The 17604-nt window shown below is 40.5% G+C and overlaps 1 protein-coding gene across 1 annotated transcript; it reads right to left on the reverse strand.

Moving 5' to 3' along the window:
• Positions 1–992: 992 nt before the first annotated feature.
• ube4a (ubiquitination factor E4A (UFD2 homolog, yeast)) lies at positions 993–16846 on the reverse strand. The gene is made up of 20 exons (XM_005915871.3): positions 16746–16846; positions 13920–14105; positions 12639–12815; positions 10885–10997; positions 10464–10616; positions 10132–10291; positions 9827–10029; positions 9539–9730; positions 9101–9434; positions 8872–8998; positions 8434–8741; positions 7821–7953; positions 7543–7733; positions 7131–7231; positions 6049–6162; positions 5604–5778; positions 5299–5479; positions 5037–5184; positions 4723–4880; positions 993–2296 (listed from the first exon to the last, which is right to left on the reverse strand). Exons 2-20 carry the CDS (start codon positions 14047–14049, stop codon positions 2161–2163), a joined length of 3234 nt encoding a protein of 1077 aa, XP_005915933.1. The 5' UTR covers positions 14050–14105; positions 16746–16846; the 3' UTR covers positions 993–2160.
• Positions 16847–17604: the final 758 nt, after the last annotated feature.

Raw genomic sequence — 17604 nt, forward strand, 5'->3', positions numbered from 1 at the left:
TGACTCATATATCATGTTTAACCTGAGTAGTGAAAGACTGCGGGGGTCTGACAACGGAAGTTCGGTGTTCTCGCCGTCTCGAGTGAGCCTTGACCACCCGGTCAGCTATCAAGCTGGTGGGTAACAGATGTGTCTGAAAACGTCGGAGCACTTTTGCAAATATGTGATGTGTTGATAAATCGAGCAGATATTTGAAGTTCACACAGCTACATTCTCACCTGAAAATATCTTAAAAGTTTATTTTGTGACCCAGAAAGAGTAATATTAAAACTAAGTAGCTGCCGCCATTGTTGGAAACTGGAATTGGCTGAGCCATAGTATGAATTTTGGAATAGGTTGGGCCGGAAGCATACACCCGACCCATCCTTCAAATCTGGGGAAAAGGAGGACGCATTTGGAGAGGTCCTCAAATTTCATTGTGTCTTCGTAACGTAATCGGCCTCAGAAGGATGTGATCTCTGAATTTGGACAAAGCTACGATACAGAAGACAGCTTCTTCTTCTTCGGCATTTAACGGCAGCTGGCATCCTTGTAGATGCATTGCTGCCATCTTGTTTCAGTCTGCTTATTCCTGCATCTTTCAGGATATTAAAAAGCTTCAAACGCTGCGACGACTATAAAATTTGTTGTCGATGATTTTGATAGTCGACGTAATCGAGACTAGTTGACTAATCGTGGCAGCCCTAATGCAAACTCAGTCATTTAGGCCTGAAATATGACAGAAATCACTCAGTTCAGAAAAGAGCTTTAAGGGTTACTCCTAGTAGGCTTTAAAGGGGTAAAGAGTTAAGATAAGTGTTCCAAAGCTTTGATGTAACTCAAATAAGAAATGCACGTAACAACACACTCATAGATAACCATGTTGCTGCTCTGTATTTCTACTAAAATTAGGCATTTGTAGGTATTAACTGAACTATCAGCCATGTTTATTTCCCCCAGAAGTATATTCTCTGCCTGTTTGATAAGAAATAGAACAGCTGGTACATTTTTAAAAAAAAATTAAATATCCAATAAAAGACTCTGAGATAGTGCCCGAGTTGTCTAAATGCCTTCTCTTACTTGATTTTATTCCTCTTTAGGCATGAGCAGTTATTTTTCAGCAGCTTTATTCTCTAAAAAAAGCTATCCTAAATAAGAGTCAATTATCCATTTGTGCCAAATTGTAAATAATGTTTTCTTAATGCTGGCTTTGTTTGCTTGTTTGAGTTGCCCCCTGGAGATTTCACACGTCAGCTGTAATATCCATGAACAACTCTGTCACAGCAAAACAGATTAAAGTTAATATTTAAGGAGATTTAATATTCAATCTGACATCTTTGAGACCTAAAATATGATTCAGATTGGTGCATTTTATCTATATGGTCTTTATCCTTTAACCTTAATTGGCTGGTCTTATATAATCCTGATGAGATAATAAGTGCTTCACTACAGACAGGTGCTTGAAGATCTGAAGAGCCTTATCGATACGTCTTTAAATACAAACAACTGTTTAGTGCTACACGTGTCTAATTACAATGATCAAGTTTATTTTTTTGAAAGCCTCCAAGTAACCCTATGTTCTAGTCAATGAAATAAAAGTCATACACACAATTAAATTCAGACTCAGCTATGCCTCACTTTTAATGCTATTTACAAGTTGCGATTGAACCCAAGAGTGCAAACATACGGGGTGTTAAAGCACTTTGAAAGGCAGTGTGTGAAATACTCTTTATGAAAGTGAAGTTAGATAATATGACAAAAATACTTACCTTCCGGTATAAAGGGCCAGGTGGTTGGACAGGAGTATGTACAGTACATTAAAGTGCTGCTGAACAGATATTTCTGACTATATTAACTCATTAACACAGTACCCAAGGATGTATCACTCTGCTAGTGTTTTCAATAGAGCATCACGGGAGGAAAAACAGCCACCGTGTATGGATTTTGAAGTTGTTACCAGCAGGTGGGCTACAGTTTGCCAGGACTGTTGTCACACGGACGATTTATTAAGAATGGAAGCTGCAGGGAAAGGCTAATGCAGTGTCAGCTGGACTGGAGGAGTCAGAATAAATCCAAAGAAATAAGCACACTGTGGATCTGCCATGAAGCAAAGGAGCAAGTGCGGCCAGGTAAGAAAAATAACAGCGCGAGGCAACGCTGTTTGTCACAGTGAGATCAGGGCTAGCCGCTGGGCCCCAACTGAAGCTTTTCTTGCTTATGCTTCTCCAGCCACTGTAAGATCTGCTGTTTGAGTTCATCATTTGGCCTGATTTGGTCCATTGTCAGAGGACTGCGGTTGAAGGGGTCTGTCTGGTCACTAAAAGGCAGACACAATTAATAAATGGTCATGACTTCTATATACCAACTTCATAAAGATGAACACATTTTCCATCCATCCATGGAATTTGCTTCTTTTTTTTTCCCCACATCTGCGTGGATTCTCTCTAGCTCCTCTGGCTTCCTCCCACAGTCCAAAGAAATGCACGGTTTAACTTAATTGTGACTGGCCATAGATGTGACTGTGAGTCTGAATGGTGTTTTGTCTGTTAGCCCTACGATAGACTGGTGACCTGTCCAGGGTGTACCCTGCCTTTCGCCCTATGACCCTGAATTGTTTAAGCAGAAGAAAATGGATGTATGGATGGCTAATTAGATGGCTAAATCTAGCCTGCTTCGCTCTTGCAACAGAGATGTATGTGTTTGTGTACACATGTATAATTAAGGTCGTGCTTGTACATCTGCCTCTTTGAAATGATGTGTGTGGAGAAGGGCTGCACTGGTCCATCATCATCTCCCTATTTCTGTCTGTCGATTCTACTTTAAAATAGAACTTAATGTATCGTTTGCTGCTGTTAGAGCATCTTCTCAACTATTAACCAGCGGGCTTGTATGTGTGTTGGGGAAAGAAGTTACTCTGTGTGGGGAGGGCATGATAAATGGTGCAGGAGACATAGAGATGCAGATTAAATGTGTTAAAAGAACTAAATTAGGCCTAAATTTAAAACCAGTAAAAAGAAAAAAACCCTAAACAAATTTTTTTTAAAAAGTTACAAAAAATAGCCCAGCATATCTTCAGACCTCAAAGTGTTTTAGCTGTTCAACTGATTAATTACAGTTGGCTTAATCATTTACAGTTGTATGTGAACAAGGTTCTCACACAGGTATAGTCAACCTTCTGTTTTATCACACCAGAAGAGGGAAAGAAACATCCACATATGTCTGGATCATATAGGTTATGGTTATGGGCAATCTCACAGATGAATCATCAGACAGTGTAGAGATCATCCAAACAGAATACAGTCATGTAAAAAAATAAGGTTTTTACAAGACAAACCCTATAATTGCCACTTTGTAAAGCCACTTTTAACAGCAATAACTTAATGAATCGTTTTTTTCTGTATGACTATCAGTGTCTTGCATTGTAGAGGAAGTTTGGCCTACTATTCTGTGCAACTTTGCTTCAGCTCCTTAAAATTTGTAGTATCTGTTTATGTACAGCTCTCTTAAGGTCATGACACGCCAATTCAATCAGGCTGAGGTGTGGACTTTGACTGGTCCACTGCAACACCTTTATTCTTTTCTTTTTCAACCATTCTGTCATAGATTTGCTGCTGTGCTTGACACCATTGTCATGTTGCATTACCCAGTTTAGCCTAGCTTTATCTGTCAGACAGATGGCCTCACATTTGACATAATATTTTGATATACAGAGGAGTTCACAGTTGACTCAATGACTGCAAGATGCTTAGGCCCAGTGGCTGCGAAACAAGACCAAATGATCATCTCTCCCCCACCGTGCCTGACAGTTGAAATGAGGTGTTTGGTTTTCACCAAGCCTGGCGCTGTGTATTATGATCAAACATCTCCACTTTGGTCTCATCTGTCCAAAAGACATTGTTCCAGATGTCTTGTGATTTCTTTAAATGCATTTTTGCAAACCTAAGCTCTGCTGCAATGTTCTCTTTAAAGAGAAGATGCTTCCTCCTGGTAGCCCTTGCAAACAAACCATACTTGTTAATTTTTCCCCCTAAAGGGAAGGAGTAAATAATCGGTTCATTTTTGTTTGTTAGCAGTGGAGCATCTACAGTTTTCAAGATATTATTTTGTGTGATGGTAGACAAGATGATAGATACCATCACAAAAGCTCAGTGTGATTTAATTTTGTTGAAAACTGAGTCAAGGTCATACCAAATGTGAAAAATCAGTAAAAACTTACTGACTTACCCACAACGTTTTATGGATCGTTTTCAAATCTCACAATATATTAGGCCTTGGAGGACACGAGTGACATGAGGGGCAATCACTCCCCCCCACACACAGAGCCATATAGGTTCAGATTTTTTTTTACCCCTTAATAAGAAACACCTTCATTTAGAAACAGCATATGATGTTCACTTGTGCTATTTTTTGTCTAATATTTAAATTTGCTTGGTGATCTGAAACATTTAAGTGTGACAAACATACAAAAAAAGGAAATCAAGAAGGGTTCAAACACATTTTCACACCATTATAAATGCTTCAGACCAACAAACTGCCAAAACATCTCATTTTACAGCAGCGGCCACGCTTGCTTATGATCAGTCAGTCAATTGCCTTTAATTAGCAGCACTTAGCTGCTACTTGGAACATGGAAGCAGGGTGAGGGTGTTCTCATTTTTTCACAAGAAACTTTCTTTTTTTTTTTTTTACATGACTGTACTTTCTGGACAGAGTCAATTCTGGGCTTTGTAAAAAGGAACAAACCTGAGGAGGTGTCTTGCTATAGTTGAGCGGTCTACTGTTACATTGGAAGAGGGGAGAAGAACAGGGTCCAGCATCAGGGTGGACATGATGGGATCCAAGAATTCATCTGGAGCATCTGCATATGTCTCCTCTTCCTGCTGCTGTCTGTCTGCATGAGACTAAATAGAGGCACAATGGAAACAAACATTCATGAGTACCTCCTATGTTTTTCACAACTGAACTCTAGAATCATAATTTAAAAAGATTTGTACTATTAATATTTTTAAAGATGTCGTCTTTTATTACTCTGGTAGCCTCTCCAAGTAAAATGATACCTTTATTTTATCAGCGAGGAGTCCAAAAGCTACAATCATATCCCCAGGCTTGTTGATCTTTTTCAATACTCTAATGGTCTGGGAGAAAAGAGTAGGAGAATACGATCGCCCATCCTTTGGGACAGTGGCACAGAAATTCTCCTCATCGCTGTTGGAGAAACAAAGCAACAGTCTGTTTCAGGATCAGATTTAACAGGGATTACAATTAAAGAAATGTAAGGAAACTGATATTTTTCTCTGTAGAAGAATGTTTTAAACATACCCCAGGTTTAGGTAGATTGTGCAGATGTCAGAAACGAGCTGCTGAGGTTTGAAGTCAAACTCACTGAAGTCCTTGACTTTAAGAGCGCCCATTTTAGGGCCCGCCAGGTGCTGCAGGAAGTAGTTAAGCATGGAGATGATCCTCTCAGCCAGGAATGGGTGCACAAAGATACCCTTAATTTCTGAGAAAGAGAAAAAAAAAGAAAAGCAAAAGGCAGAAATAATCACAGTGAATGGATGAGGACAACAATTAAATGGGTTCATGAGTGTAGTGGAAAGGATGTGTAGCGGTCTTTTCTGCCTGACCTGAGGTGAGGAAGGCCAGTGTGCCGATGGTCTCATTGGACATGATGTTGTGGAAGCGTCCCAGCTGTCCAAACATCTGCAGGCTGGACTCTTTCTCTCTTCTGGCATCAGGGGCCAGGCCTTCCCAGTCCCCTCGATCCCTCTCCAGCTGCAGAATCTTGATTTTACTCAGGTACTACAGAGGAAAAAAGATTCAGCTGAAAAATTGAGTCTAAATCACATCAAAAATATCTTTAAAAACAATAAAGTTATAAATAATGATGCTACTATAGAACCGTTTTAGAAAGAGATATGCAGTAGATGACAAGTACTGATAGATTAAACTAGATTTCACCATCAGAATATTGTATAATGTCAGAATAATATTCCAACAATGTTCAGAAAACATCACATAATACAGAACCAAGGCTGAAGGTTGTGAAGTCAAAATACATCACGGTCTCACCTGAATGGCCTCATCCAATAGGAAGATGGCATCATTCATCAGTAAATTGAGGAACCTGAGGAAAAGAGGGGGGTTCATGGCCTCCAGGTTTTCAGATGCATAGCTGGCCAAATGCTGAAATAAAACATACCAAACTAAATTAAACACATTTATGCCAGTTTGCAGGTATGCACTATCCATTTGTTCCCTTATTATGACTACATGGTTAAAAGGGTTTATACCAGCATGTGTTAAGTGTTAAGCAATTAATTTTATGTTAAAAAACTAAGGAAAAACTTTCCACTTTCACTCTGTCTCTTAAGCAGTAAGTGGTTCTTCATTGCTGGCTAGCTCCCCTGAAACAGGAAAATCCACCTGTTGGCCGCAATGATGGGGTGTGTAGAGCACTTTATAAAGAGAATAGTGTGGAGAAGAGAGTAAATCAGGTGCCCCAGTGGTTCGTTGACTGAATTCGACACTGTCCCCGCCTTGTGTGACTTTTTCCACTCAGTGGAATCAGTGCTGGCAGAGCAGATCACCACAAGATGCGAGCAGCACTACGTCGTGCCATTTTAAGGTGCGATTTAACCCCCAGTTAAATGAAGGTTAAGTCTTTTTTTCCTTCCAAACACACCCAACAGTTTACAACATGATGTGTTATTATATGCACATAACACTACAACCACAACTAAGTTTGCAACAGTTATCAACAGGAAGGGAAAGAGGAAGGGGAAAAAATACTGCCACCTTACACCCTTCTTCACTTTTGATTGATGTATGCAATGGACCAAAATCAAACAAAAAGAAACAAAAAATAGGAGCCTTCAAAGAAGAGTCGATAGAATTTTTGAAAACCTGATTTCCTTGTCTTGCTTTAAAAATTCATTAGGTAAACTGCGCTCAAAATGCCTGACCACATTATCTCACGGAGTGAATTGCTTCTTACTAGAAGTGAGGAAAACTGAAGCCCGAATGTAAGCAAAGGAGAGCGTGAGGTGGCTGCAGAAGAAAAGTCAAACCAAGGAATTTCATGTTGCATGGCTAAAAAGTACAATCATCACACATCTAACATCTGAAATTTATATCTAGAACATCAACATTACCTTGATGCTCTCTCTGTAGTTGTCTTTTCCCCACATGTATTTAAGAGCTGGATACATAGGCCTTCTGTAGTTGAATTTCTGTTCAAACTGATGAGGATCACCTGTGGGGGGGGGACCAGAGGAAACCTTAAACCCCGCATGTTTCAGCTCTCCTTCCTGTTTGCTTACACTTCAGAGTTTATCTCTTTATCTTGTTGTGCAGAGCACGTCCAGGTGAGCACACAAAACCTAGCTTCTTCACTGTTCACAAAAAGACCCTAAATAATACTACGCCTCACCAAGCCGAGCTCTTTTAATCACAAATGGTCTTAGTAACAGTTGACAGTTAACTTAACAGGAATGTTAAGAAACAGCTGTTTCAGCTTTCCACCTACAGATCTTTAGAATCTAGAAAGTCTAAACTCTGTTGTACCTGTGAATTCAATGTCTACAAACACAGTAATGAGGGCCTCAGCCAGCTGGGGTGCGTGTCTATAGGAGCAGAAAACTCTTTCTCTCTGGAACACGATTGGCTGAGCAGCACCAGGGGTCACCGGCTCCATGTGGGGCATCACTGCCTCCAAAACCTCGGCAAGCTTTGCTCTTAAATGAGGGTTCTTCATCCTGTTGTCCAAACAAGACATGACAAATCTGAACCACTCTTCATTTCATCTGACTGAAATCACAGACATGGTCGATAAGGTCACTGACCTCTCTACGTTACCCATGAAGACAGTAATAAAGTTTAGAATCTGCTCTAGACTTTCTGCAGAAGTCTCCAGGATGTCTTCTGCAAACCGACGAAGGAAGATGAAAAAATCTCCCAAATTTTCTGCAAAAAACTCTGACAGACAAAATGCAGATTAATGACTATCGTGTGAAATGCTCAATATTATTAAGATGAGTGACTAAAAACTGCGATATTGCATGCACAGATGCAGTAATTTCAAACCAGTCTGTAGTGTCTGCTGTGAATGAATCGCATGTACAAAAGCTTGCAGTGATTTACAAACTCACACCTTGAACTTTGACAACAAAAACGCAATTAAATGATCAGTGATGTTATTTATTACATGCCGGTGGGGTGTGGTAACATTCCGTCAAAATGATGTTTGCATGACGTGTTATGAAGTGGGGTAAGGCTTTTTAACACAACGTTCACACCTTCAAATTTAAGGAGGCGAAAGAAAAACACCTGATCCAACTCAATCCTGAGAAAATTAAGAGAAATTAAAAGGCTGAACATGTTGGCCCAGTATGACAAAAAGTAAACCTGAGTGTTTCACCCCATTGTATTTACTGTATAGTGAAATATCTGACGTACCAGGTACATAGCAGAGCATCGTGTTCTGCAGGGAGGGCAGGGGAAAACTGAGTGCTACATGTTCAGGCCCCTGGTTCCCCATACTGAGCTGAACGAGCAGAGCAGCAGTGGAAGCTTGTAGGTTAAGGCAACATTGCAGCATGGCAGGTTGTGTAGTGGCAGCTTTGGTTGAGAGATAGACAATCATCAGACGCTCAAACTGCTCCAGGAGCTGCTCCGACATTGGGCTGCCTGTTCGCTGGGCCTCCTGCCACGTCACCTGGAGCCGGTGGAGAGACTGGCTCATCTTCACCATCTGCTCATGGAGTCTGCATGCACACATTATGCATGCAGACAAGTGCACAGACACAATGGGAACAAGATAACACACGTTGGAAGTCTCAGTATTCTCTTTAGCTTCTATATGGAAAAGATCTGCGTTTGTCTGACTGTGTTTACCTGTGAAAGCCTAGATGCTGGGTGAGTTGTGTGAGGATGAGGTTTTCAGTCAGAAGGCTGTAGGACTGCGCCGACTCCATCGGCTGCTGGGGAGGCACAGGGATCAGGCAGGTCTCCTTGTCAAGACCTGACATAAGAAAAAGTGGACAGTTTATTTATTACCAAAGGCGTTAAATTAACAATCTTGAAACCATTATAAATAAGGGTCACTGACATCCAGTACACTGACCTCGTGCATGCACATTGCGATTCCTCCTCTCTTCCTCACTCAGCTCTTTGAGTGCGCAGTAGGTTGGGTTGAAGGTGAGCAGTTTAGGTGAACGTGGCCTGCAGAAGGGCTGGCACAGCTTCAGCAGAGCTGCACCCAAGTTCAAGAAAAATGCATCTGAGGCGTACATCTGAAAGAAGATCTCCGGCATCTGATTGGCCCAGATCTTGGCTCGGCCAGCATTAGCTTGCAGGCAGCTGCCCAACCAGGTGAGCAGCAAGTGGCGGGTCTCACCAGACCGCTGGAGCAAGTTTTTCAAGATTTGGTGCAGCTTGTCATGAAACTGGCCCATAAACTGCAAACCAGTGAGAGAAGAAAAGGTCATTGACTCTGGTGTATTTTCAGTTCGGCAAACAGGCAAACAAATCAGGAGCAGCAAATGAAAAAGAAAGCGTTTACCTGGTGGATGGTGGCCTCTTGGACCTTTGTTTCCTGGGCGCTGGAGCGGGAAGGGTTCAGGAAGTAGCCGTGCCCTTCTACCACACCTGGGGTTTTCAGCAAGCAGGATATATTGAATACTGTCCCCAGCAGGCTTTTCTGGTACTGCAAACCATTAGCTGGGTCTTTGGGCTGGATGTGTTCAACGAGTACCTGTGAACATAGAAAAAAAGAGGATTTAAAATCGTCTGCTGTTGTCAGAGGGTGCACAACATTACCACAACATTCGCTAAAAGTCTGTCTCTGTACCTTGGCAATATCTTTATGGTGGCTGAAATAGAGGAGAACATCCAGGTAGGAGTAGAGAAGAGGCTGGCACAGGTCCAAGTCCTTGACACGTCCCTGGAAGATGTCGAACACCGGTACTATAACCTCCTCAAAAGTCCGCACCTCCTGATCAGACAGCAGGCCAGCAATGACCTCCTCCACAAATTCAACCACCTCGTCTGGATCTGAATCACAGCAGAGACATTTAGGCAGAAAACTTTACACATAACACTTATAACTCTACTCAAAACTCAAGACAAAACAGTTGGGCCCAGTCCATGACCTACGTGCTCCATTGAAGCTTTCCAGCAGCAGGTCCAGAAGTTGTTCGTAGACATTCTGGCTGATGTAGATCTCTGGTGTGAGCAGGACTGTTCGTGTGTTAGAAACGGTCAGATTCTTACAGCGAACAGCAAACGAAAGTAACTTCTCTGGTACCTTTGTGATCTGGAGGTGAGATAAAAAGAAAGTGAATGAATTATGGAAAAGTGTGGGTTATTTTTATGTTCCAATTACTTAGAATACTCTATTAACAGATGGCCATCTCTAAAAATAGTACCACTAAAGAGCGACAATTACAATCATGCAGAGGGGGGAGAAAAAACAAAAACCCAGTTACCTCTTCCTTAGCCCTCTGGTAACAAGCAAAAAGGTAAGGGATGGCACATTTCTCTCCAGCATCCCGGTCAGCAGACAGGTTAACAGCACTGCATGACGTCATATAGATGAGCTGGTTTCCCGGCTCTAGCAGCAGCAGACGGTTAAAAAGGGCCTGGAGGACAAAGAAGAAGCATCACTGACACAAATCAGTCTGACCAACACATTTCGAAAGCTCCTAAAACAACGAAGTCTTCATGTCAGGCATTTTCTTTATGAAAATCAATTTTTACGCAATGCGTCAAAATGTAATGTTTTTGCATCTGATGGAATACGAGGTTTCTTCAGCCACTTTGCCAGACATGTAGAGGTTCACGGTAAGGTGAGAAATGAGACGGAAGAAAAAAAGTGATAAGATTAAAAACACTTTATTGACATTTGACCTGTTCTATGTTGTCCATGTCCAGCCAGTCCTGCCCATCTAGATCTGCAGCCATCTCCTCCAGGTAAACACACCGAGGAGGGATCCCATTACCTCCTCTCAGACTAGGGTCACCTAGGGGGAAAATAAAAAAATAAAGTCAATTAAGATGTTTTTACACATTGCAACTTATTATCTCTTAGACTACGTGCACTGAATTAACTGGTGCTGAGAAATAGATCAACAGTCCAACAAATAACTGCTACATTTCCTCAACATCATCACTCATCCCTGAGTAGTGGTGGAGAGACTCACACAATAAGACCTCACAGTAGGGATGGTTTTTATATTGTCTTAAAAGGTGCTGAGTCATTTGTTACTCACAGGACAGCAAATCAAGACAGTGTGCTGCATCCAATAATACCTCTAATAACAGAGCTCGGTACTATTTAGGAGAAACACACTCATCACCCAGCACCTGACTGCCTTTTAGATCAAAAGAAGGAAAATCAGCTGACAATATGGCATGCAAGACTTTAGTCTGCACAAGCCTCTCACGCACAAGGTTTTAAATAGTCCTACCTTAGGTATTTAGTATTCAAAGGTATTGGTGATAGCTGACCAATCAAAGCAAATTCTATATCATTTTCACACTGATGCATTTAATTGATGTCATTATTACGAGGTTTACATTATAGTGAATCTGGATTGCTATAGTTCCATGTCTCCCCTCCAGATATAACACACTTACAACACAGATTTGACCAAGCGAGCACATAAGTTTGTCCACCATTTTTGACCTGCTTTGAATTTGATGCGTGTGGAGCTGATCCATCATCATCATCATCATCATCATCAAATGAGAGAAAATGGAGTATTTCTAACTTAGGGGCTGATTTTTAAATCAGAGCTTAACATGACTGAATTTGCAGAGACACTCCTTTATCTCATCTACTTAAGTTTTTTCCCCCCTGTTGGTGTTTCTGTGGGTTAAAAACTTGGCCGTGTGTGGGTATAACCTGGAAAGAGCACAGGAGACGGCTGAGGATGGCCAGCAAATGTTATAACCTAATACCATTTTAGCCGTTTGCCTCATATCCGCCCACTCAAGTTATTACTTACAGTAAAGCTAAATCAATCAGCATAACATGTCAGTGTTTGAACATGCCTTTATATTGGAAGTGAGATGTATAATCCTGGTATGTGTGTGTGCTTCTCTTCCACACATCCATCTTTTGTTTTTTCTCTGTGTCACGGCCACACACTGTGCAATATGGTGGGTGGACAGTCCTAAAATAATGGGTGCATGTTAAGCTCCTCTGACTGCCACCCAGCAGCGATGCTATTGGTCATCGGCAATGCCATTGGGGGTTTAGCATAACTGGACTCTGGATCAATCACCCAACCCTAGTAGGGCTTAAGTCCCACAGATACAGCCCAAATTATTTTAAAAGTTTAAAGTTTAGATATCAGCATGTGACAAAAATCACACAGCCAGCCAGGATTAGGAGCTAGAAGTACTGCAGCAGTGAAACCTCTATGGTATGACTCTCACAGAGCCCTAATTTCAACACTGGTGGGTCAGTCTGAAATTAACTGATGAGGGAAAGAATGGTCATTTCAAACTTGATATAATGCATTTAAATTTGTACCTTTTTGGCCCTTTTTTGAGTTTAGAACCAAACAATACTAAGAAGTAACATGAATAGATGTTTTGATCCATATTATCCATACTGAGTTAATACCCAGGGGCCGTGCAAATCACAGTCAACTTACTGTTGTCCAGAGTGATGAGAAATATTCGCTGGATCATGTGATTGACATTGAGCTGCTCGCACAGCTCCTGCCGGGACCGGAAGGAGCGGCTAATCTCTGCCACAGAGTCGTCATTGTCATCAACGCTGTCTGAAACCGAGTTTTCTGACTCCGACTGGCTCTCACCCGAGTCCTCCACTGTGAAAGCACATACAAAAGCCAAACATGAAGCAGCAGGTTAGCATGGCACAGACAGTCCAATAAATTAATATTTTGGCTAGTTTAAAAATAGATAAATCTCATCCGTGCTACAAACTGGTGATAAAACTGCCTTTTTCGAACAAAAAGAAAATCGAGAAAAGTTTCTAGGATCTAAAAATGATCTTGACTGATGGCTAAAAATCAGGGGGCAAGTTATAGAAGGGCATAAAACTGCTTCCATCTTGACATTTTTCACTGTATGAAATGTCATTAAGAAATGCAATTAATGGGACAGAAGATGATCTGAAAGACCAAGAAAACTCTCAAAAATACTCTCTGATACAGAAGTGGTGGTGCACCGTTTTCATGCAAAGCCCTTTGGTATAAATAACATGAATTTGGAAACACAGTCTGAGAAAAATCATCTTATTGTTCATGAAGTGATAAATAGGTAACACTGGAACCCTTCTGTGTGCAGCGGCTTTCAAGAGAAATCACTAGAAGAAAAACTTACCTGGAATTTCATCACAAAAATCAACATCTGAGATAAACAAGTTACTCTGGAAGCAAATGCTGTGACTGTTGCATGGGGATATCCTCCTTTGGGGTGGAGCTGCGTGATTTACAGAAAATGCACAGATGCAGGCATGCAGTTGCTAAGGTCCATTTGGGTCTACTGATAGAAATGTTGTCATTGGGCAGTAAGCAGAAAGATCCATTCTTGAATTTTTTTTGTGATAGCGTGGAGTCATCTGTCAAGACTTTCTATTACAATGTGCATTAACTACACCTGTGCCCCTGGGGCGGACTTCAAGCCGACCTTATTAACGTATACCAGGAATAGCTAGTCATCAGCAGTGTCTGCAGCTGTCCACACAACAGAGTATAATCAACTTTTACATATCAGCACACTCAGACAAGCTGGCTTCTATAAAAGGACGTGACCTATGATTATCTACCTCAAAGCCTACACACTTTAATTCCAGACAATGTTAGGAGAAGTTGGGATTCTGTCCAAAGTAACACACAACACAAATCAGTCTACTTCAGATATGTTCTGACTGCTTCTTATACTGTATGAAATATGATCATTCTACTCACGTGGTGGTTGAGTAGAAAGCTGTTGAGGTTTCTGGCCTGATGCAAACTGTTTGGCATCAGCCAGTGAGCTGAAGAGGGCAGCAAAGGGGTTGCGGGAGATGTTCTGGTTGTTGTTGCCCTGGTCAGTCATCTCATTGGGGCTCAACACTTACTCCATCCAAGATCCCAGCTCTAGGGACTAGATATCTTTTTAAAAAAAAAAAAGAAAAAGAAAAAAGGGGCAGATGGCAATTTCAGCACACTTAAATGAACAGTATCATCATCACACACAAACAAGTGTATTTTTGTTTCGTTTGGTCACTGTTATTTTGATTTAATATGCAGATCTTCATGATGTTGGCCACTTTACCAAACTCATCTGTCCAGCACACTCAAGTTCAACATGTTTTACTGTCAGCACGATGTTGCCTTCAGGGTACAGTTGCACAACCTCAAGTACTATTAAAGAAGGCAGAGCCTTAAGGGAACCAGTAGCTCTGCTTTAATTTGTCACATGACTGTCTGGAGGCTAAATGCACTTTTTGCACCTTCGTCACACCTCCCTCTGCACCTCCCTCATCTCTCCCTACAAATATATTCTGAAAATGACACAATTAACATTCCTTTTAATCTTAAGTTGTTAAATTGCAAACACTGGCTTAAAATAACATCTTGCTATTTAGGGCTTCTCGCAACATTTTTGGTTTTAGTGTGTTTATCTTACATATTTTACATCATCTTACATATTAAGCCAGTATATAAGCTATAGCTCTTTTGCACACATCTCTTTTTCAAATCTCCATGTTTTGTCTCCTTTTCTGTCTTCATTTATTTATTTGTATTTATATGTTCTATTTCTATTGTATATATTCATCAGCATCTGTGGGTGGACAGCAAAGAAAGAATTTCATTGCACAGAGGAATGCCTTTTTCTCTTGTGACACATGACAATAAACACTTTGAATATTAAATCTTAGTTTCACAGCTTAATGGTCATCATAACTTTCTTTTCATCTTTACAAGGTAATAGAGTTATTAAATATTATAGGTAGTAAATATTTCAGTGTATTACATTTAAACAGCAATAATTTTCTACATAGAAAAACTACTAGTGCCCACCAAGGACATGTTGGGTTTTTCTTCTACACAACAATGAGACACGTCGAGGCATACTGTATATGAGAGCAAGAGCTGTATGTAAGACTCCAGTGACAATTTAGTCAAACTGGAGCTCCAACAAAGCCAAATATTCAAGAAGACTGTTCCTGCTTAAGGTGGAAACAACAAACTTGTTTCACCACTTGAGGGAAAAACACAGTGAAGTACTACCAGACTATAAAGGAAGAGATTCAAGCAGCTGGTGATGTGAAACCCAAAAATAATTATGACACCTTGTTTCAGTGAATTCACACTTTGAATTAGGTAGTACATCCTCAGTGACAGGAACTCGATGCAAAAGAAGGGCAAAGAATGCCCTTCATTTACTTATAGTTATAAATACACCTGACTGCAAGCATCAATAAAACATTTAGTATGTTGTTTTTTTCATCATAAATATCATTACTGCAAACTGTCTTGAAATACTCAGCATCTCAAACTGAGTGGCCTGGAGACACTGTTCGAGTGACAAGGCTGAGGTGGTTTGCACATGTGCAGAGGACGGATAGTGGATATATCGGATAAAAGGTTTTGCACATAGAGCTGCCAAACAAGGAGAAAAAGAGGAAGACCACAGAAGAGTTTCATGGATGCAATGAAGCACCTGCAGATGGCTACTGTAACAGAGGAAGAGGAGGATGCAAGGAATAGGGTGAGATGGCGATAGATGATCCCCTGTGGTTTCCCCCTACAGGGAGCAACCTGAAGAAGAAGCAGCAGCAAATGTTCTTGAAACATCATGATATAATTTTTAAGGGCATATCGCCCACCCCCAATTTAAACTGAATAGATCTGTACTAATTCAGATTAATTTTAGTCTACAATAACACTGCACTTTGCAAGTTCTCATCGACACCCACAAGAACCCTAAAACAAGTATTTATATGCAAATGCCTTCAACACATTCACTCCTGCATGCTGTTTCAATACTGCAGTGCTATGAGACAGATACCATATAGAAGGATTTCACTTTGACTGTAACTGTATTTTTTGATTATTAAAGTTTTGCACCCTCAAATTGCATTTTAAATGTCTTTAAATAATCTGTAGTCACTATTTTTCCTCTATAAAAGTAACACAACGCGGATCAACGAGGTTTAAAGAAGATGGTAAGCTGTCTAAATGGGCACTTGTTGTTATTACTATAAAACAGAGTGTACCTCCACGTGTATTAGACATCGTGAGATGATAACCTGGGACAAAAAGGTCGTGGTCTGCTGAACCCTACTTTCTGATGATGTTCGAAAGTTTTTAGCACGACAAACAGTAACTCAGTAACATTAACAGTAACATATGGAATGACCGCCTGTCTAGGTAGAGCTCACCTCTTCCGCAGATTACAGTTACTGTGCATAGTCAGGTTTATCAGTTCAGCACCTTACAGCTTTAACTCTGACCACTTTACGAAGACTACTTCCCAGCTAGTCACCTTTACGCTGTTCTGAGAGAGTCACATCACCCGTTAGCCGTGTTAGTGCGCAGAAGATGAGCTGCCTGACGGTTTTGTGCTAACTAGCTAGCAGGTGGAGCTAGCAGCCCTGACCGCCCTGCTGGTGCTGCTGCTGCTAAGCTGAGCTGTCATGGGGTCACCAAGGCTCGATTTCAACTTTAATTTCATAAACTCAAATGAGGATTTCAGGTATTATCAACCTCAATAATATATACAAACGATAAAGACGGCTGTCGTACCTGTTTGACGAGAAGTAATGTGTATTTTGAGTTATAAAATTGCTTCTACGAAACCAATGCCAGTTCCTCAGTAAATAGTAAACGTTTTCTTCTTTTTCCTAAAACGGCTGCTGCGAGCTGTATCAGTCCGTCGGCGCCACCGTTCGGTCAGGAGTGATTATTGCGTTGGAGAATTTCTTAATTCACTTAAAATAATAAAATAATATTTTATTTTTTCCCATCTATAAGTTTAAAAAAATTGAGTCATTATGGCCTTAAAATTGGAATTTCAAGTTTTCTCAATTCCAACTTATTTTCTCAGACATTTGGGTTAGTAAGTTAAAAAAAAAAAAAAAATATATATATATATATATATATATACATATATATTTTGACGTTTTTTCAGCAATCTGCTGGTGGTAAACGCCTGTTTTCAGTCTATTTATTTCTAAACTTTACATTCTTTCTTTTACACGTTTTGACAGTTTATAAAACCATAGTAAACCTTTCTGATATCTTTTCAGAGCCTGTATTGGTATTGGTTCGATATTAGTGTGATAAGATCGATACTTTGTTTCTGTCCTCTAAGTTAAATAATTTATTTTTTTTGGGGGGGGGGGGCGGAATGAAAAAAATATTGAAAATACATGAAAAGCTGAAAGGTGTGATTTGTTGTGTGAACCAATCATTGTGCTTAACACTGGAAGTCAAGTATTTCAAAATGTTGAGATTATAAGATGAAGTTGTGATTTATGGCTGGCAAAACCCCTGCAGCAGAAAGACGCTTCTACAAAAAAGAGAGGAAACGGGGGACAAGAGGAACCAATTAAACAGGCAAAATGCACAACAAACTATATAAAATCATTGCAAGTGAGGTTCA

Source organism: Haplochromis burtoni, unplaced genomic scaffold, assembly GCF_018398535.1.
Source record: "Haplochromis burtoni strain Fernald_Lab_line unplaced genomic scaffold, NCSU_Asbu1 Contig_15, whole genome shotgun sequence".
Lineage (NCBI taxonomy): Eukaryota > Metazoa > Chordata > Actinopteri > Cichliformes > Cichlidae > Haplochromis > Haplochromis burtoni.